Below are 22,180 nucleotides of genomic sequence, written 5' to 3'. Positions count from 1 at the left end.
GCAATAAACCAGAGCATCACCTTGATGGATTTTGACAGAGTCTAACAGCCTCCAGCTCATTGAGACAGACACCCTCCATGCCAGGATTAGCTTTGCTTTGGCTGGGCACTGTGAAAGGGAGGCTGAATGCATAAGAAACCCATCTCAGGAAGACTTCATACACAGAATCTCGGATGCTTATGGGGAATTACTCATGTTAATCGCAGGGCAAAGGGACATGAGTGTCAGGCACCAGGGCTGAAGAACCAATAGCAACCAGGAAATTGCGCAGAATAGCAGTTTTTATTCATTTCCAAGCAGGTGTCGATGTCACAGGAAAAAGTTTGCTATCCAGAGAGCATTCTGATCAGGCAACAGAACAAAGGGGAATCCAGGAATTGTAATCACAATGTTCAGTCCGAAATCGTAACCAGCAGATCAAAACGGTGACAGAATCAGAAACCAGAAAACTTGCAATTTTCGAATGAACAGCAGGACTACAGAATGAGCTGATGGACAAAAGACACAAGCACAGGACAGGTAACAGAAACACCAAAACCGAAAACCGCACGGGGCATGACAATGTGAGGCACCATCCCAACATGTACAGGCAAAGTTGTCACCAATGCAAGAAGTGACTCTCCTCCAACCGGAACGAACTAATGAGCGAGAACATCGAAGAAGGGGGAGCACACTGGAATGCGGCTGGCACACAGGTGAAACAGTGAGGCACAGCAAAACAATGCAAAAAAAAGGTTTTTAAAAATTAACGGTAGTTAATTAATACATTTTTTTTTAATCCTAGTATTCCAGTCTTTTTCTCAGGCTAAAGACAGAGGACAGATTATCGCTCGCTCTAAGTGACAATGAAACAGATGTGACTTGGTAAACGAGCACTCCGTAGAAATTTCAAGAAGTAGCTTACAGAGCAATTTAACCACTGTGTGTATGTGACACACGCACGCACGCACGCACATTTCTTATGTACAGCTTACCCACAAAAATGGTTTCATCTTTTAAAATTGTTTTCATTATTTATGGGTCACGCCATCGCTACTGTAATAACTGGCCGGCTTCTACATGCCGAGCAGCTCGATTTCTGGAGTGTGTGGAATGTACCACATTTTCCCAGTGCTGCACCCTTCCACAGCCCCACGCCAGTACCCCTCCCCCCACACACTGCCCCTCCTGCACCCTTCCACTGCCCCACGCCAGTACCCCTCCCCCCACACACTGCCCCTCCTGCACCCTTCCACTGCCCCACGCCAGTACCCCTCCCCCCACACACTGCCCCTCCTGCACCCTTCCACTGCCCCACGCCAGTACCCCTCCCCCCACACACTGCCCCTTCACAGAGTGGTGAGTAATAATAAAGAGGAAACGTGCCAGTCAAACCCAGGGCCCTGTGTCCTGGGGCGCACTAAGGCAGGAGCCTGGAGCTATCACTCCAACTGAGCCTCACGTCGAGAGACAAAGCCCTACACTGTCAGCAAACACTGCGCACACAGAAATACACAGGGGACACATGCGGCGTTATACTCACTCCCCGTTAGTCCTCAGAGGGAAGTCAGGTGTGTGTCAGAGTGTGTGTGTGTGTGTGTGTGTGTGTGCGCACGTGTATGCATGTTGTTACGACTGTCGCTTCAGACCACAAAGGCAAGGCAGCTTCTTCGATCAAGATGGACTTGGCCCAAATATAGGAAAAACTGCCCGTTGACCCACACCAGACCTGTCACATCACTTCCAAGGACGTGGAATTTTCCCGGTATTCCCTGGGATGGGAGCTGTTCCCTTGGCTTCATTTTAACTCATGTCGCTCAAGGGTCACACATCTCTTTACCGCTGAAGGAGGCACACTGGGTACTGACCAACTTCGCCCAAAATCTGTTCTGACACTCGTATCAAACGGAGACGCAGTGTATAAAGAGTGATGCTTTCAACAAGCGGCAAACTCCCGCATAAACAGGAGAGAAGTCAAACTGTTCCATTTGCAGTAAAGAATGAAGATGGCACTTTCACTCGCTCTCTCTCGTGCTCTCAACGGCCCTGTTGTCCACAGAGAGAGTGAATTAAATTGACATTTTATCTCAAAAGCGAATCCCAAGCATTGCTCGACTGTCAGAGCGAGTGTGACCTCTGACCCAATGACCCTATGACCAGCCACCACTTACCGCTAAAGGAGCACACTTTTCTGAAGCTGCGCTCCCTCTGGCCAACTGTCCCACTAACAGCGCCCATGAAACATTCGCATAGCGATGCTCCCAGCTCTGCCAGGATTCCTGGCAGCAAGTCAAGAAAGTGCCCCTTCATAAATATTTAGAGGAACTGCCATCAAATTTTAAGATGCAGAAAACGTGTTCCTGCTAAGAATGTCTTCTTACAGCACAACAGTAACTACAAGTTCAAAGTCATGTTTAAAAGAAGACAAAGACAAACTACTGTAAACATCATGTAAGTGTATAGCTTTCCTTATTAGGCAAAAGTAGTGGAAGTGCTTTCAAGCACAAGAAAAGTACAAACTCCCAAATCACTGTTCACAGACATTGGTTTGTCATGACTGAGACAGTATATAAAGATGTATATTTATGTTTTGCAAGTTTAGAAATGGGATAGCATTTTGTTTGGATGTAAAGCATGTCATTTCTAAACAGGAGAGTTGGAGGACTGAAATGATTGGCTGCCCTTTAAGCAGATACATGGCTAATTGGTTAAAATAAAACAAATTAGTAAATAACTTGATTTAGTTTGCCTGGATTGTTTAACAACAATATATCAATTATCATTAAAATAACATGAGAAACACTCATATGCAATACCAGTGGTCTGAAGCAGATGTCACACCTTGGTTTACATTTGTTCTCAAACACACCTTTCATTGCACTGTATAGAACGAATAAGTTCCTATGGGTTTGTATTGCAGCGACTGAAATGCCCATCCGATGAACACAAAAACCATCACATCCTCACAGCAATTCACAGAGCAGTTTCTGCAGTACAACTAAACTGTAGCAGCAAATATGCATTAGTGCAGGCAACAAGAAGACAGAGGACAGATTATGAGAAAGTGGAATAGAGATCTTCCTCAACATTGGGCTTGCTTTAAAATGAAATTTCTCGGAACGTTCTGGAAGAGGAGGGAGAACAATGAAAGACACTTGAGGAAATCTACATTTGATTTGGCGGAGGAGAAATAATACATCCCCACAAATAAACAAAGGAGCAAATGTTTGTATATTTTCTTAAAATAGCAGTGGCATCAAAGCTGAAAGAGGAACGCCTCCTTTTGAAAGTTACTTTCAGAGCAAGTTTCATCTTTCAATAACTTAATATTGTACATTGCACACATTATACCCGTCAATTCCCACTACTTTCAAGATTATACAGTAATTAATATGGAAATGGATCCATAAACATCTATTGCCCCAGCTCAAAGGTCATGTACTGAAATAAAAGAGTGCGTGTCTGTGGTACTTTGAGTGGGGAAATGGCATCAAACCTGAACATCTCAAATATCCGTTTATGTTGGGCTCATGCACATGTCCAAACTGGATAGCAACCAAAGTGACAAAATAATGACTGTTACACATTAGAATAAACTGATGATATTGGGAAAAAACTCTCACAACCAATACGTGCTATGTCTTCTTTTACTTTCCTGTAACGGAAATGCTTTAGAGATGGCAAGAGATAAGTGAACGCATGCGCTTAACCTTACGACAATAAGGTCATTTTGTGACCGCAGTGGAGGCAGTCAACAACCACTCTACTGTTGGCAAATTACGTCATACATCCAACAATCTCAGCGACGCAAAGACTCACTTTGTTCAGTTTCAGTAACCGCTCAAATACACCTGCTGTTCCAGGTGTATCCACTTCCGTTCAATAAGAGGCTATAATACCAACAAGGCAAACACCCATCACAAACACCACCATCAATCACAGCATTGACGGTTTATGCTGGTTCAATGTCAAGCCTGGAAACAACCACTTTTAACAAAAGGAGGAGATTGCGGATGTTGCGTATGCGCGTAATATGTGTCAATACACGGCGTACCCACTGACATAAAATATACCCTACTGATTATACCCTATGCACCAATAGAAAATATAACAACTTGATGCAGGTGGGATTGCTATTTTAGGCTATATAATCAAAACGGAAACATCAGAGGGAACTGAAAGGCTAATATCAGTCCGATAGTTCCAACAATTTAACTAATGAGCAAGTTAATTTTTGGCTACTGATGTTCAATGTAGCACTGTCGTAAATGACATGTTTTACTTTGTACTTCTGTGGTGACTATGGCCGTAATATGGACATGGAATCTGTCCTCAGGCCTATTGACATTCTACAATAGCAGCGTTAATTTCCAACCACCTCTGCAACCCACCAGCGCGTCGCTGGTTTGCGGCTGACATCTGTTTCCTGCAGTCGCTCCAAACGCAAACCCGCGCTTGCAAATGATTCCAGTGCCTGTGGTCCGGGCGCGGGCGCACATACACACGCACATACACACGCACAACATAATAATAATAATAATAATAATAATAATAATAATACTTACGGAAAAGCCAGCCCAGAATGGACACGAATGTCTGACCCTAGGAGAGACAGTAAGAGCCAGAGCGGCGAAACTGACAGCCAAAATCAGACTTCCCAACACCATCTGAGAAACTCCGAGAGAAAGCATGATTCGGGTCCGGGTCCGAAACTCTCTCAGCCTCGACAGACTACGGGACAGAGACACTGGGCTGAGCGATCGGCCCCTAGGCAATGCACTAACAGGCATTGTTAGATAGACTCGACGACTCTCAGCTGGAAACTGTATTCTACGTTTAATAATGGCATCCAAACAGAATGTCAGAGAACAGACAAAATAGGCCCGTTAATTTTAAAAACCGGAATACCACAGTATTCACAATTAGCCAACTGTCCGATGCCGAGATGTAAAAATGGGTCTGTAGCAAAAAAAAAAAAAAAAAAAAAAAAACCTTTCCGAGAGAAGTGTTTCCAAGTGTGCATGGAAGCTGGCAATTTTCAGTTCTTCTCCGTGAGATGCGTGTGGGTGGCAAGTTGGACCAGCTAGTCTGCTATATCCATATCTATAGCATTTACTTCCAAGGAAGAAAAAAAAAAATCACACCTCCACAAGAGCTGGTGGCAAACGTGACCAGTTATCCAGGCTAAAAATGCATGTGCACAGTCCGTCACATCAACGTCCGCGGTGTTTCACCGTGGTTCCTCGTCCCCCTGCTTGGTCCTTGGCGAAATTAAAGTACCTTGCATCATTGCTCCGCTGATTAGCAAGGGTTGTAAATCAGCTATTGAAGAATCGAACCACGGGAACGGGTGCTCAGCGCAGGGAGAGAGTAGGAACAAGACGAGGAAACAACGGTATGTGCAAGCGAGCGCTGCGAGTAAACGCAGGATCCAGCCGCGTCCTGACGCTCTTTTTGCCGCAGCTGTCAAACGCTACACCGAAACCTGCGCGTAGTCCTCCACGGTACGCTGGTGCTACATGTGCCGCAGATGCGACTCGGGACGGATTTCTCAGTAAACACCGTGTCCCAGCAAACGCAGGTGCACGCTATGTCGAAGTCTCAACGCTCTCCCTATATTTTTCAGTCAACATAAATGCAGTGCAGTGGGCGGGGGAGGGGGACGTGGAGGGATAGAAGCGCGGTAGGGTCAGTGAGAGCACAGAAGGGTGCGCGAGTCAGCCGGAGACATAGAATAGAGAATTAGAATACAACTTGTACAACAAGTAAAATCAATGACCTTTTGCCAGGTTTTGGAGCGAGCGAAAGCGTGTGTTTATGTGTTGCCAATTAACTTATTGCGTTTGCTCGCTCTTGAATCTCGAAAATTGAATCTTTGTAGGGTGGCATGTATTTAAGAAACCCCAAGAAAAAAGAAAACTAAAAAGCACAAATGTCTTTCGCGAAGGGGGGGAAATAGGCTCTTTCGCATTCTGGAGCTTGGACTGGTTACAACGGAGAACGCACAGCATAGAAGCTGCTGTACAGCTGAAGCATCTGACCATCGCTGTAGGATTGCTTCGGCGATTACGTGGGCTGCATGTTATAATTTTCACTCACTATACTGTACACTCGGTCACTTTATTAGGTATACCTGCTCGTTAGTGCAAATACCCTGCTCCTCCAAATAGCAAATCTTGTGGCTGCAACTCAATACATAAAGAATGCATACATAGTGAATTTTTTTTTTGTTCAACCAAATATTAAAAGACGCCTAATCTCAGCGATTTTGACCGTGGTATGATTGTTGGTGCAAGAATAGATGTTTCCAGCATCTCAGAAACAGCTGCTAACCAGGGATTTTCAGGCACTGCAGTCCCTAGAGAATACAGAGAAGAAAAAACATCCAGCGAGTGGCATTTCTGTTTCAAAACAACTCTTTATGACCGTCTGCCCTTTTTCAAATGGATACATCAACCAGGATAATGCAACATGTCACAAAGCACACACAATCTCAAGCTGATTCCACAAACATGACAGCAACTTTAGTTCCCTATGGTTTACTATAGTTTACAATAGTCAGCACAGTCCACAGATCTCAATCCAATAGAGCACATTTGAGTTGGTATGGGAGATTTGCACCATGAAGCTGCAAAATCTGCAGGTGTGATCCTATCGAGTCAACATGGACCAAAATCCCAAAGGAATGTTTTCAGCATCCTGTTGAATCCACCCAGCAAATAATTCAGGCTGTTCTGGAGTCAAAATGGGTTCCTACTTGGTACTAGATAGGTGTACCTAATAAAGTGACCTAATTCAGTGTATATTGCCATTATGTGACCTGATAATTGAATAGGTGCAATCCACACAAAGGTGGCACTATAGGCATGATTGTGTATTGTGGTCTGAATCTTCAAATTAATCTACACTGAGAGGTTCAGGAATGCCCAGTTTGTTCATTTGGTCAAAGCATATTCATGATTAAATGCATATGACTGGGAGAATCAGTTGTGATTAATGGCAGGCTTCAACAGAGTACCCAGAGTAGCTAGAGATTCTTTTAAAAACACTTGTTAGTTTCAAACACCAACATAGTTTAGAATTGTTAATATTTATACGACAAGTATAGCTGATGCGAAATCTTCCATGTTAAAAAAAATAAAAAATTCAAACCACCCACATTACTGAAAGAAGATCAAGCCTGTGATTTATTGACAATCCACCCTTACTGGTAGTATAGACTACCTACTTTTGTCCAAACATTCAACCACTTGACATTACATTCTAAACCCTTTCACACGAACATCCCAATATCCAGCTCCCAGCCCTCATTGGCTACAGCAGAGCAGACCAAATTAAAAGATCAGTTCAATTCACAACAGATTTCAAAGTGATAAACACGTGAGTCAGTTGTCCGTGAAAAAACATCTCACATCTCAGCGTTTGTCAGTCAGAGTAGGCTTTCTGGCCAAGGGCCAAGGGTAGAGGCATAAAGTGACGTTCAAAACCTCCCCAACACAGCAATTAGACCTTGTCTGGTGTGAAACCACTGGCAGCTGTCAATGAAACATCCCCTCCCAAAACAATATCATTTTGTTGTTTACTTTTCTTTGAAAAAAAAGACAGAAAACAAAATGGTGTCTTCACAAAACCACAGCGATCATCTTCTTGCACGGTTGAGCTGTGCAATCCAACGCATCTTAACATCATATGCTCCGATGCTACTTTCTGCAATATTCTACCTGGGCTGGAAGAGATTTCATTGGTTGACCAATTGACCTTAAATTCTGTAAGTGGCGGTTTGATGCACTGTGATAAAAATACATAGCAGTGAGAGACTTTTATCATGAAACAGAATCAAGTACATTATTGGCATTTGGCAGACACTCTTATCCAGAGCGATGTACAGTTGATTGGACTAAGCTGGAGACAATCCTCCCCTGGAGCAATGCAGAGTTAAGGGCCTTGCTCAAGGGCCCAACAGCTGTGCGGATCTTATTGCGGCTACACCAGGATTAGAACCACTGACCTTGCGTGTCCCAGTCGTTTACCTTAACCACTACGCTACCGGCCGCCCCTGCATTAATAAAGAATTCATACCTCAACACCTGCGGCCCTCCTGTTGCTTTTGACTTGGCTGTCACAAGCCATTAATAATATAGCAGAATCCCAGAGTTCTGAAACTGCTACAACCTGTTAGCGTAACGTTATGATTCCCTGCCCTCTGAAGTTTACAGAGTCAAAGCCAAATAACTCTGCGTCACAGCTATAGAGCTCGCTGACCATTCACACGGTCACAACTCCAGTCCACTGACACAATTCAGCCAGTCAAAGGTAAGGAATTCCCTGATGGAGTTCACCCAGTGATAATTAAGTTGCTCACTGATACAGTTCCCCTAGCCAATGAGAATACTCATGCAAGTGCAAGGAAATGCATCTTATGGTGGCTGAAGTTGAAGTTTGTTTCTTCATCAACACCAAGCAATCTGATTGTCCCTACCTTAAGCTAATGCGGCATTTATGTATCTGCAAATAATAGCCAATAGATGTGACCTGCACGTTACTAATTCCTTAGGTTACTGCTAATTTGCATCAGGCACCCTTCAAATTCAGCTGAATTAAGGTTAAAAACATTCAACACACTACTGTTCAACTACTGTGGAAGATTTATGGGAACCACCAAGGTGAGATGCCCATTTTCAGGACTGGACACTTTGGACAGTAAACTTTGCATTTGCTGAAACTTGAGTGAACTTAGATAATCAATGAATGACCTGTACTAAAAGGAAAACCACAATTTCACCCAGCAAATGAAATGTGTAAAATCATGTCTTCCAATTACTGAGTCACACTGCCACCTACTGCCCTATGCTGAAGAAATATACTGGAATGTAGACAGGTGCGGTTAATGAACCACTTTGATCAGTTAGCCTAAATGTAGGAACATGGCAGCACACAATCAATCACATCTGCCCATTGAACAGCCCTAAGAGCCTCTACATATCAAACAGACCAGCGCTATTCAACTCCACGTCCTGCGGGCCGCATTGTCTGCAGGCATTTGCTTCAACCATGCGGTACACCACCTGTTTTCACTAATTAGCTTATTATCTGAACCAAGCAGGTAAAATAATTAATTAAATCCACATTGACAAATAAACAAATTGTTTCTTTGGCACATCTACAGATAAGTTCCAACTCCAAAAGAAAGAAAATATTTGTTTTTCAAAAGTCAAGAGAGAGCCATTGTCATCTTTGGCCCCAGAACTTCAGTCAAATGTTTACAAGGTTAGCTCACATTTTTATCACACATTAACGGTTAAATGCACTTTCTCCTCTTGTCTCAAATAAGCCTAGGTACGAAGGATACATTTTACTGACCAAAAGTGAGGCCTGAGCAACTCAAATACTAAAGAAAAGTATCAGATCATACAGCTGTACCTCATCAAGGTTACAGTTCCATATGCACAGCTGGACTTCAAACAACTGGACAACTGGACTTCAAAACACATGCATTGCTCAACAGCTCCCCCTGCTGAGGCAGCCGGAACTGCACTTGAATTGCAGCGCTGGATTGAAATCGTGCAGCACCTAAAATTGTGCCCTTAGATGTGGCAACCTTGCATTGCTGTTGATAGAAATGTCATAAAAATGCAAATAGCCACCATTAAGCTTGACCCAAACAAACTCAGTGGCCACTTTATTAGGTATACCTATCTAGTGCCAGGTAGGACCCACGGTCACCTCTAGAACAGCCTGAATTCTTCATGTAATGAATTCAACAATGTGCCAGAAACATTCCTCAGGGATTTTAAGTCCCTATTGACTCGAGAGAATCACATAGTTCCTGCATATTTTTTGTACACTGCAAACCTCCTATTCTACCTCAGTGCAAAGGTGCTCTATTGGACTGAGATCTGGGGACTGTCCAGGCAGGGGTAAGCAACCCTGGTCCTAGAGAGCCGCAGGGTGTGCTGGCTTTTGTTGTTACTCTGCACTTAATCGATCAATTAAAGCAGTCAATTACACAGTTAACTCGCCTCACTTGGTTTCTTGGGTCTGAATGGGCTGCTGGTACGAAAACAAAAACTAGCACACCCTGCTGTAAACCGAAATCACCGTCAGGTTGGTGGAACCAGCTTGATATGATGCATGCTTTGGCACATGGTGAATTATCCTGCTGGAAAAGGTTGCCCATAAAGGGATGCATGTGGTCAGCAACAGGTAGGTAGGTAGGCTGTGGCATTGAAATGATATTCCATTGGATGTGTGCCAAGAAAACATTCCCCACACCATTATACCGCCAGCAGCCTGCACCATTGACACAATGCAGGATGGATCCATGTGTGATCACACGCCCACAGTAACCTCGCCTTCCTGTTCTTAGCTAACGAGTGGAACCCAGCGTGGCCTTCCGCTGCTGGAGCCCATTTGCTTTTGGACACGCTGTACGTTCAGAGATGCGTATAACATTGCAACCTCATTGTAAATTTGTGTGACTTCTGCATACAAAGGCTGTAAACCCGCTGTTATCTTCTGGCCTTTGTCAGCTTGAAGAAGTCTGCACATTCTCCTCAGGCCTCATTAACCCCTTATGGGCAGATGTGACCTGCACATTACATCTCCCTTAACAGATGGATGTGACCCGTGTGTTACATCTCCCTTAACAGACGGATGTGACCTGTGTGTTACATCTCCCTTAACAGACGGATGTGACCTGCACGTTACATCTCCCTTAACAGATGGATGTGACCTGTGCGTTACATCTCCCTTAACAGATGGATGTGACCTGTGTGTTACATCTCCCTTAACAGATGGATGTGACCTGTGTGTTACATCTCCCTTAACAGACAGATGTGACCTGTGTGTTACCTGTGTGTTACATCTCCCTTAACAGACGGATGTGACCTGCATGTTACATCTCCCTCAAGGGACCATTTTTCTATGGGTTTTATATAGGATGTCTTAGTCCACAATGGGTTAATAAGGTGTTTTTGCCCAAAGTGCCAGTCACTTCTTGTTTATCGCAGCATTCCCTATAAACAGAACAGATAGCGGTGCTTGAAAATCCAGGTTTCGGAGATGCTTCAAGCACCACATCCAGCACCAAGACACCACCTGGTCACCATGTCCGCATACCTTTTATTTTGAGCTTGGAGCTTGGTGTACCTAAAAACATGCGTGTATATTGAGTGAAAATGAAAGTGTACGTAACCCACTTATTCGCCAAAGCAGTCCTTCAGCCAGCTGCCTAAAGCGGCCACTTAATGCATACAATTTACCTGCCATCGGTGGGGAAACCGCAGAGTGAACAGGCCATGGAAAAGCAAGTACCGGCGAAGTCTGGGAAGAAAAACACGACTGAGAAAACAAACGCACCTTCCACCCAGCCACAATGCACTGCAGACGGGACGGTCACAGAGACCTGAAGAACGGAGCCTGGATGAGTTATCCATGCACGCTGCACCCACAATCCCCCCTGCATATCTGTGAAGCATATAATTCAAACCCACACAGAAAGAACTATTTTGGTCATCAGAACATATTGCCTCCCTTAAGCTTGAAGACCTGAATCAGCCAGTTGGAAAAAAAATAAAATCAACAATAGTGTTTATTTTAAAAATTATTTTATTAATACAGTGGTATACTTAGAAATATGTTGCAAAGAAAAAAAAAATGTCAGCCACACAGTAAAGAAATGCTAATGTCTGATTGAAGCTTGTGTTATCTTTCCTAAAGAAACCAGTACTGGTGTGCCATAATAAATTGTCTATTAGTACAAAAATACATTTCAGGGCACACAATACAGCTTTCAGTATCACAAATAAATGAAGTTGACCCTTTCAAAGTACGGATTGTTTAAATTATTTAAACCAAGCACTTTTGTAAATAATCATAAAAACATTTTGTGATTGATAAAAATGTTTAAATGTAGTGTGTGTATATTGGTAGAAAAGTTTTGATTTATTACTGCTAAGTTAGAAGTTCCAAGGCTCAAGGGTATGATCAGAATACAAAGATAACCATTTTCATTTTACGTCATTCTTTTTTTTTTTTTTTAGAAACCATTGTTTTCTGTTTAGTTTTGTACAAAATAACAAAGACATACAAAAGTTAATTTACAAACCAAGAACCAAGGCCATATGCTAGCATTATATACAGCCACAATTTCTGACATTTTCTTCTTAAACCTTGTTTCTCTTTTGACTTCATATGCATAACAGAAAAAAGGATATCTTTATTTTTTTCCCTCAGCCTCCACTGTTCTTCTGTGCTAAACAAAACCCCACGTTTATTTTATACAGCGGTTTGTCAAAAAAGCAAAACACGCCTCTTCTTTTTATTCATAACTTATCATAACTTAAAAAAAAAGAAACTGAAGTAGTGTAAAAAGTGAATAAAACGCAGATAAGGCATCGCTGCTTCTGAGTGTCAGTTGGGGGTTGACTGGGTGGGACAGAACAAACAGGTGTGTGGACCTGAGACGGCACATGCATAGATCTTGAGACAGCGGGAGAGTTCCACAGCTACAAAAATAAGTCAGTATTCTCATCCAAGATAAAACGCTGTTAAAAGTGGTTCTAAATAAAAAAAGAGCCAGTTTAGAGGTACGACATGCACCTGGAAATCTGTTGATAGTGTCAGCTTAATTTGTGTTTAAGACTTTGAGATGCTCACCATCAGAATAACAACCTGAAACAGCATTCTTGGACCTTCACAAATCCGTCAACGATAAGAAAAGGAGAAATGAAAAATGTCAGCGTGCCCTCACCTGTTAGTCTCGTAGCGTCAAAAACGGTACACGCAATCTTCATCACGACGATAATTGTAATTACAGTCATTTCAAATGTTTCTGTGTCTGCATGTAAAATTGTGCGTGCGTGTGTGTGTGTGTGTGTGTGAATACCCACAAAAACAGTAATTTCCACTTCTGTTAAACGTGTCCTATTTCACTTAAGACCCTGACAAAGCAGTCTGTTCTTCCTGTGCAGAGGGGAGACTTGGAGCAAATAGTGTTCAGTCAGTGGCACAGGGTGTGCACTCCAGTAATGTAGTGTTATTTATTCATCATTTTTGCAAGCCTTTATAGAACCTAAAGAAAAGAAAGGAAACTAAAGACAAAAAAAACAACAGTACTTCCTCTGAGCCTCCTTCATCTCGCGATTTTGTCTGGGCACAGCTAAATGACATCAGAGGTCAGAGGTCAGGAGGTTTAATACTTCTGGTGATGCAGAGCCCAGTAAACAGGGCGGTGATGGGGGTGGCGGGGGGGCTGTTCTGGGGTGGGGGGGGGGGGGGCACTCTGTTCACCCTCCCCCTTCAGTGTTCACGCTCAGTAACAGGCCAGCTGTTCCCCTCTTCAGAAGTGGTCGATGAGCACCGACACACAGTTCGCACCCACCAGGTAGTTTGGGTCCCCGGGCAGGGACTTGTTCTGCCAGCTCTTGGGGTCACCTGGAGGGGGGGGGGGGGTTGGGGGTTGAGAGAGGGAGAAGAGATGATGATGGGGGTGGGGATGTGAGACTTTCTACCCCTTATGAATTTGACCATGATTTAAGAAAAAAAAAAAAGAAACTTAAAAAAAAAAAAGCATATTGAAACCATATGTGTATGTGCACAAGTGTGGTGTAAACACATCCATAATAAGGCTCCCCAGGACAGAAGTAATCTGGAGCTCAAAACATGGCCACCGCACTAATCAAAAGAAATTACAGCTTTTCATATCGCAGGCTGGAGGGTGGGTCAGAGATGGGGGGAATTTTGCGGCTTTTCGTAAATCATACAAATACTAAGCCACAAGTGGTGCCTCTGATGTAGTTTCCCAGGGCAACTCTATTTTTGGACACACACACACACACACACACACACACACACACACACACACACACACACACACACACACACACACACACACACAGTTTTAAAACTGGGGTCAATTCATTACACTATTTCCCACACAAATCTCAGCCTTGCAATATTGAGCAGCAGTTCCCGGCTCATTCCCTGGCCATGGAGTGTAGTAATTTTTCAGTTGAAATTTTCTTTATTTATTTTTAAATTTGGCATTTCCAATCGCACGGGAATATCCAATTTACAACCCATGTACAGTGCATACTCATATACACCCCCTGCTTTTTCTTTCATCCACACCAGGACGACATACAGGCCCTTGACTCTCCAAGACAGGAGTTACTCAGTGTCTGCGAGAGGGACAGAAAGGACGTGGGGAATTGTCTTGTTTTCCATTAAGAGGATTAAATGCTGTAAATCCCTCCACAATGAGCCGGGACCACAGAAGGAGGCTGCAGCCCCAGTCATCCCATGGAGCCCCGCCCCAGAAGGGGAGTAATTAGCAGCTCATTCAGGCCCCTGCCAAGTTTACAGTGAAGACCACACTACGAGGGACGAAGGCAAGCCTGTTCTGTTGATGCGAACGACACACAGACGCTCACGCAACGCGTGGTCTCTCGTACGTTTTACACCGAAGTGAAAGATACAAATGGTGTCCTTCAATGTGTGAAAGAGCACAGGGAGTGCCACTCTTCTGGAACATTCCCTGCGATCTTTCACAGAGATCCTGTGTAGCTCTCAGCGCTGGCAACTGAAAGCTCCCGTTTTATCCCCAGAAAGGCCAGAGACTTAAAATTGGACTTAAATTACTGTAAATGCAATATACTCCTTCTCCCATGACTTCTCCTAAATATTTAGTCTTTAAACAGTATTTTTGAAACGTTCTTCACAAAAATCCCCAATAGCCAATAGGAAACAGGTACCGGTACCCCGGTGTTAAAAGTTCTGCTCTCCTCAAACACACTTCTCACAAATCGAATGGCCGATGCTTTGATGCAAATTGCTCAGTCAAGAGTAATCAAAACTAATTTCCCACATATAATCACACAACACTCACATGCATTGCAGTTATGTGAAGAATTTAGTTTGAGAAGATAACTCTGCAGGGATATCTCTGCAGGGATAACACCTGGGACATGTTTTCACTGTAACAGAGACTGAGTAAAGTGAATAGACTACATGACACCACTGGGCGTCAGGCTTGGCTGTTCTAGGCAGTAAAAAACGCTGGCCTTTCTAGTGTTAAACGAGCCATTTCACCAGACACTGATCCCATCTCTCATCACAGAATGAGTCAGGGATTCATGGACCGCAAATCACCACAAATAACTGCTCAAGCACATACATAATACTCACACTCACACACTCACACACACTCACACACACTCACACACTCACACACACTCACACACACTCACACACACTCACACACACTCACACACACTCACACACTCACACACTCACACACTCACACACTCACACACTCACACACTCACACACTCACACGCCAGCGCACACAAGCACCAATTAATGTGAAGCGATAAAAAAAAGGGAAAAAGGATAAATTGCCCCATAAACACAGAATCTTGCCCCGGAGAACCACAAAACACAGATTACACGTAGACGAAGGCACCCTTAAAGACCCCCAAAGACCCCCAAAGAGTGATGGAGCGAGAGGATAGAGCGTACCCGACGAGGAGTCGGAGGATTTTAGAGCAAAAGACCAACCGTCGGGGGTCATGGACGCACAGTGAGGCAGGCGCAGCTCCACCGGCTTCTGGAACTTCAGGCCGTGCGGGCCGCACATCACCAGCGGGCTCAGCAACGTCTCTCCTGCCCAGGGGGGAACGACAGCGTTACAGCCTCCCGACAGCGTTACAGCCTCCCGAGAGCGTCCCGCGTCCCGAGAGCGTCCCACTCACGATCCGTTCATCACAGAAAAACTGCGTTTTTACGTTAAATGTTTGCGTTTGCTGAAAGCCTCAAAAGACAGGAGAAGTCAAACGCCCCTATCGTTGGTCGCAGCTGAAAACAGAGGATTGCAGCCGTTCTCCAAATCTGGTTATGTTCATGTCAGTTTTGACATGATCTCATTTTGAAACATTTTACCCAGCTGTTAAACCAAAGCATAGTGAATCAATGGTAAAACACAACAGGGTAGAGGCGACCATTTTGTGGCATTAGACTGTAAAAGTCCCTCAGTCTGATTTGAGATGGGAGGATGCATGATAATGACCCCCCCTCCCCCCACCCTCACCCTCACCCATGCAGTGGGACACTGACCCTTCTCCTTGTCCAGAGGGGGCAGGATGCTGTTGTCCCTGCAGACTTTGAAGTAGATCTCCTGCTCCACGCCCTCGGGGATGGCGCCCTGGGGGATGATGATGCTGACGCCCGTCTCGATGGAGCTCAGCACGCCGCCGTTGCTGTTGAAGATGCCCCGGGCCGTGGCCACCACCGTGTGCCCTTCGTCCTCCTCGTCATCCTCCAGCGCGCTGGGGCTGGGGGGAGAAGCAGATTAATTACCCTGTCTGGAGTGAGAGGAAAGAGGGGGGGGAAGGCAGAAGAGACAGGCCCTTTCTTGCTCCTTACCAGTACAATAGGTAATGTTAAAACATTGTTACAAGACCATTGTAAATCCCTTCCTATCATTGAAAAAGGCTCTACCTCATGTTGATTCACACCTGTGTTTATAGTCCTTAAATTTGGGTTTCAAAATATACGGTTGACGCACCGACACTCTGTACCAAAACATTGTATAGCTGTACACCAATTCAGTGGTGGTTTGAGGGTGTTTGTTGCTGCAATTCCTCTCAACCGCTAGGAGTCCGAAATTACCTATTGTACCTTTAATATTTTTCTGATCGAATTATAGAATATTCAAGTGTAGACCTGTAACTGCTGGCCTTTCCTATCTGCAATGTTATGAATGAAATCCAAGCTCTGGATTGAAATGAAATCTGTACTGTAACCAGGGTGGATCACTGCTGTCAGAATAAGTTTCATGGCTAGAAATGCCATGCCAAGGTCTTCCATGGACATCAGAAATCAACCAGAAAATAGAAGGCAGTCGGATGCAGTAGAAAAAAGGGTGCCCAATCCTCATCCTGAACAACTGCAGGTTTCTTTCTATTGGCTGTTGTCCACATAACATTTCAGACCCAAGAAACCGCTTCAGTTGATCACGTAAGTGCTGAGTAACACCAAAACCTGCAGGCCCTGCGACCCCCTCCAGTGTGTGACCCCACAACAGCACGCTATATTTTCGTTCAAAGTTTTAACTTAAAATCGGGGCACTGTTCCCTAGATGAGGTGGGTGCAGTAGACCGCGCTGACGGGGGGGCCTACCTGACGGGAATGGCCTTGGGCACGGCGCTGATGTTGTTGTGCTGGTATTTGGCCCGGGGGAAGGTGTCCAGGCCGCTGTCCGGCTCGGCGGGCTGGGGGGAGCTCTGGGGCTTGGGTTTGGGCGGGGGGGCGGGTTCGGCCTTGGCCTGGGTGTCGTTGGGCAGCAGGTTGTGGTTGAACTTGGGGCTCTCGAACTTGCGCTCGAAGGGCCGGGCGGAGCTGGTGTAGGGCTTGGGGACGTAGCGGTTGTAGCTGGTCGCGGCGGGAGGGGGCTTGGCGGGCAGCGGGTCCGTCCCGTTCACTGGGGACTTCTCCGGGAAGCTCTTCTGCGGCAGGTAGTTGCTGTGGACCGTGTCTTCGCGGTTAGCGGGTTTGGACTTCGGGGAGCCGTGGGGATCGGACAGGGGGCTTACTGTGGGACGGGGAAGAGGGAGGACAAGTAAAAACATGAAGGTAATTCCCTTCCTAAACACACACACCATTATGAAGTGTTCAGAATATGTGCAGCGCTCTGGTTCAGGGAATATGACTCTGGGGTGATGGGTGACCCATCCTTGAACCTGAAAAGCCATACTTGTACTGAAAGCAGTCATCTTTCACCGTTCCTTAAACTTTTTAGTCTTTCTGTTCGTACTTGTCTCTCTATATTGTATTATCCTCATTAAGTGGCCTCCACCTTCTACAACTCCCTGCAGTGTCCACAGGACAAATAAGCAACCTCTCCACAATAGATCAGGGTTAGTAACAATTAGCTTTCATTTTAGTTCATTCAAAAAGATATAATAGCTGAATAACTACAATATGCCTGTAATTTTCCATAAGACTTTTTCCAATTCAAGAACAGAAAGTTTAGTTCACTTCCTGAATTGACTGAATTGAAATGCATTTTCTCCAAACCGGCACCGGATTACGGAATGAAAGATAAACGGCTGAATCCCTTACCTTCAGAGGTGGGTGGTTTGGGCAGTGCGGAGGGCGGGAGAGTGGGGCTGGGCTGACCGTACTGAGAGGGAGGGGTCGTGATCGGGGGCACGGACTCGTATCTCTTCTCCCCGGGACTCATCTTCTCCGTCGACTCCGCCCTGAACACAATGCGGATGCGTCACGTTCTGGATGCGCGCACTTCAATTGGCTGATTACGCGGCGGCACACACACACAGAACAGCCGACGGGGAAGCAGACACCGACAGCTCGCGTGGACTGGACACATACAGTGCAGTGTGTACGTGTTTGGACAGAGACAGAATTTTTGGTGTTTCGGCTCTGTACTCCAGCAGATCTTAACCACAAACGTGGTTAAAAAGCAAACTTGTCAGCTGTAAAAATTACAGCCATTTTTATATAGAGTACCCATATTTTTGGGGAGCAAATGTAAGTTGCCACTTGGTGGTCACATTTGATGACATCACCAGATGCTGCTGGGTATCCTCACTAGTGATGCTTTGCCAGGCCTGTACTGCAGCTTGTATTCTGCTTTCTGGGATGTTTTGCCATCGGTCTTGTCTTGAGAGTGAAATGGATGTTCAGTTGGATTCAAGTTGACTGACTTGGCCAGTGTGTCTTGATTGATTCCCAATGCTCTGGCTATGTCTCCGATCGATTTATTCACATTTTTCAGCCTCACGATGACATTGACACTCCACTGACTCCAAATACAAATTGACCAAATACAAACACCTGAGCAGTTGCCCGATTACTTGTTCCCCTAAAATGGGGGAGAGTATGTATAAAAAGGGAAGTAATTTGTACACCCGATATGGATGTAAAAACCCTCAAATTAAAGCTGGTGGTCTGTGCTTTCACCTCATATTTACTGTTGTATGCCGAATTTAATGTGCTGGAGTACAGAGCCAAAACAAACGTTCTGTCCCTGTCCAAATACTTACGGACTGCACTGTCCATCAACATGCTCACTACAGAAAAAATCACCACCAATACCTGAAGTTGTACAATACTAGCACTTAGACTGGGGAGGGGGTCAAAAATTTAATTTAAATGTGTTCATTTTATTTGAGGACTTTCATTTCCGCCACGTTTGGAAAAACGAATTGTATTAGCCGGGCTTGTCTTACCAGGACCCATTTGGCATTTGCATGGTCAGGATTAGATGTTTTTTCTGAATTTCACTACACAGCAACACTGTGCATTAACAAGATAAGTTACCCAGCAGAACCCTTTAACAGGAAATTCATAGTTCATTACCAAAAAAATTATTATCGAATCCTTGTGGAAACTGATTACGACTACAGCCTCGGTGTTGAATAATCTCCACTGTAATGTAGTCGCCGAAACATTTCCAAACGTCTCGTACCACACTTCAACAACCCAAGTTCAAAAATGTCTATTCGAACCAAGCTGGACAAAATACACACACAGCGACACCCACATCAGACAGTAAGTTCCGGAAAGATGGATCTGCACACGATGGGAGCGAATGACGCAAAAAAAAAAAAAAAAAAAAAAAAAAAAAAAAGACTGCGTTTGGCAGTGCGCTGACGCTGCACCCCAAGAACAGAGCGGAGCTGCGGAGCGCTCATGCGGGCGGCGGGCCCGGGGCCAGGACACGGACATGCGCTGGGGCCCGGGGCCCGGGGGCCGGCGTGGACCCTGACATCAGACTAACAGACCGCTGCGACGTCGAAGAAGGCCCTCCCGCCCCGTTCTTACCCCTTACTCCTTTTCAGGTGGTCAAAGCGAGTGTACGAGCCGTGAAATCTACCATGGGTGACGGTGGCGGCAATGGGGAGAGAGTGAAATACACAGGGAGAAAGATGAGAACGTTATTACTCTACGCCTCCGAGCTGGAAGAAGCAACTAGGGCATCAAATGGCACCTCTGTAAAAATATATATATATATGTTATACTGTACATACACCCCAAAAATAAATTGAATTATACTTCAATTCAATTTACTTCCATTTCAATGTACTGCTGAATCAAGCCGAATGCAGTTGATAATGTGCTAGGAGGTTTTTCAACAAATAACCTTTAATCATAAATAATACAAATAGTAACAAATAATGAGTAAGTCAACTTGCATAGCATTACCTAAAGTGACATACCTAACATGGAATTGACCCGGCCGTCTGTGTAGTATACGACTGAGCTCAGCCCTACTGTAATTGTAATACAGTAGCTCAGGGTACACTTCTGGACTTCAGGGGTAATGGATACCATAATGAGCACTACCGTGAATGAGATCATCAGCTTCAGTTTCTAATGGTGGTTCTGACCGGCTGGCCTGCTTGTATAACGATTGACATTTAATGAAACACCGGAGTGCTCCGCTGATCTCAAGCATGTAAGGTGTTCCGCTGCGGTGTTTTTGTTCCCTGACTGGAGGCTTTGAGTGACAGACGGCAGGGGCCCTCCGGAGAAGGAATTCGGCTAACTCCTCGCAGGGCCAACCACCTCTTCCCGCAAGCTGGGAGCGAACAGGGAACAGGGCTTCAAAACCGAGTCATTCCTCGACCACACTAGCAAATTGCCGTCAGAAAAAGACTGAAAGCAATGGCGTGTACTCCCCGCAGGTACTCCCTGTGACAGGGCGTGTAGACCCTGCGACCCCCCTTTAGAGCCCCTCAGGAGGCAGACGCAGCCAGGTGTGAAATACCTGAAGGCCCCCTCAGGACCGCCGAGCGAAGAGATCGTCTGCAACCCAGACTTCACAACCAGGCATCAGAACTAACAGCTATATCTCTAGTGTTTTAAAAATTCTTTTTTTTATGAAAATTGATTCTGAGAACATTAGTAGCTGGGTGGGAGGGATGACTACTCCCGTAAGGCACTTGCACTGTAACACCAGGGGTTCACAAGCCAGAGCCAAGTTCCCACTTGCTTTACCCGCCTTTCCTCCAACCACCTGATGGGGAAACCTGGAAAGCCAACATTCCCGAGGAGTGTGTGGCACAAGGGTCACAACGCCCTGTACACGGCACAGCTTCATCCAACTTCTCAAAGTCGTTTTCCCGTTCAATTCAATCTGGACGGGAAATGACACAGTCCATCACACGGAACTGCCTGCTCAACCTTCAAGCGAATCCAATAACACATAATTCCTCTTCATGATGACTACCTGAGATACAACCCCCACCAAAACACATTGGATAGAGGACTTCTCATCCTGAAAAATGTGCACTTATTAATATATACCTCCTCTTATTTTTGTATTTTCTGCAATGTAGCCATCTTTTTACCCAGGTGTAACAGTTTCTTTAACACCAAGGTCGTATTAGACCTTTTCCTCATTTGAGATTTTGACTACAACTCCCAGAATGCATACCTCTCAGTAGGTGGCGGGTGATTGGGTTACCTGGAGTAGCTGTACATGAGCTGGGGCTGGGCCTGGGCAGGCTTGAGGATCTCAGGGAGGCGGTTGGAGACGGGGGCGGGCTGGGGCACGGCCTTGCTGTCGAAGCTGCGCCTGTCGAAGTAGGACAGCTGCTTCCTGTAGTACTCCTCGTCCTCCTCAGGGTCGTAGTGGTTGGAGCGCACCAGGTCCTCCGGGGGCTTGGTCTGTGGTTCTGGGGCCCTGGACGGGGGGAGCGAAGGGGTGAGATTCCCGACACCAGCAACAACAAAGCACTTCTTCCTGCATCAAGACTCGCCCCTAGAGCTAGCCATCGCGGTATAACGATTTTTGGTGGTATAACTATCTCTGGCATGCGGTGTTAGATTTCTTAATACCTGATGCGGTAGCGCACCTCGAATTTTCTGAGCATAAGTGAAATGCTTCCGGGGGGAGAAAAAATGTAAGCAATGTGTTTTTCAAAACTAATAGGTAAGTTAATCAAATTCGAATAGATACAAGTGACGAGGGTACAAGCTATCAACTGAGCAAGTCACGGTGGCACCCGGCGGCAGCATTCATTCACTAACACAAGTTAGACTAGTCATGTTGTTGCCATGGGTACAACCAGTTGTGTGGCTCAAAGATCAAAAACAGAACCTTCTGTGAAAGGTTAATACTGAAATACAGCAAAACCCATATTAACCATGAACCTCGATGGCCCCATTCAAGCCA

At 45.2% G+C, this 22,180-nt stretch overlaps 2 protein-coding genes across 8 annotated transcripts in view; both read right to left on the bottom strand.

Annotated features, from left to right (window-relative positions):
* Positions 1-5,562, bottom strand: part of fam189a1 (family with sequence similarity 189 member A1) — a 141,471-nt gene extending 135,909 nt beyond the window's left edge. Inside the window, exon 1 of the mRNA XM_061246584.1 lies at positions 4,545-5,562. Within this exon, the coding sequence (XP_061102568.1) occupies positions 4,545-4,769 (225 nt within the window). The 5' untranslated portion in view covers positions 4,770-5,562. The remainder of the gene's footprint in view (positions 1-4,544) is intronic.
* A 6,006-nt stretch (positions 5,563-11,568) lies between these two features.
* The window catches only part of tjp1a (tight junction protein 1a), a 114,618-nt gene continuing 104,006 nt past the window's right edge, over positions 11,569-22,180 (bottom strand). For 4 of the 7 annotated variants that reach the window (XM_061244421.1, XM_061244418.1, XM_061244420.1 and 1 more), the window contains 7 exons: positions 21,470-21,688; positions 19,825-19,872; positions 18,100-18,239; positions 17,158-17,569; positions 16,093-16,310; positions 15,499-15,642; positions 11,569-13,413 (listed from right to left, as the gene is read on the bottom strand). In XM_061244421.1, the coding sequence (XP_061100405.1) occupies positions 13,319-13,413; positions 15,499-15,642; positions 16,093-16,310; positions 17,158-17,569; positions 18,100-18,239; positions 19,825-19,872; positions 21,470-21,688 (1,276 nt within the window). In that variant the 3' untranslated portion in view covers positions 11,569-13,318. The remainder of the gene's footprint in view (positions 13,414-15,498; positions 15,643-16,092; positions 16,311-17,157; positions 17,570-18,099; positions 18,240-19,824; positions 19,873-21,469; positions 21,689-22,180) is intronic. The other 3 variants (XM_061244417.1, XM_061244422.1, XM_061244416.1) reach the window with 2 other exon arrangements.

The sequence above is a fragment of the Conger conger genome, chromosome 6 (assembly GCF_963514075.1).
Source record: "Conger conger chromosome 6, fConCon1.1, whole genome shotgun sequence".
Classification (NCBI taxonomy): Eukaryota; Metazoa; Chordata; class Actinopteri; order Anguilliformes; family Congridae; genus Conger; species Conger conger.
Note: the sequence above shows the minus strand (reverse complement) of the source record. Positions and strands in the feature narration are given on the sequence as shown.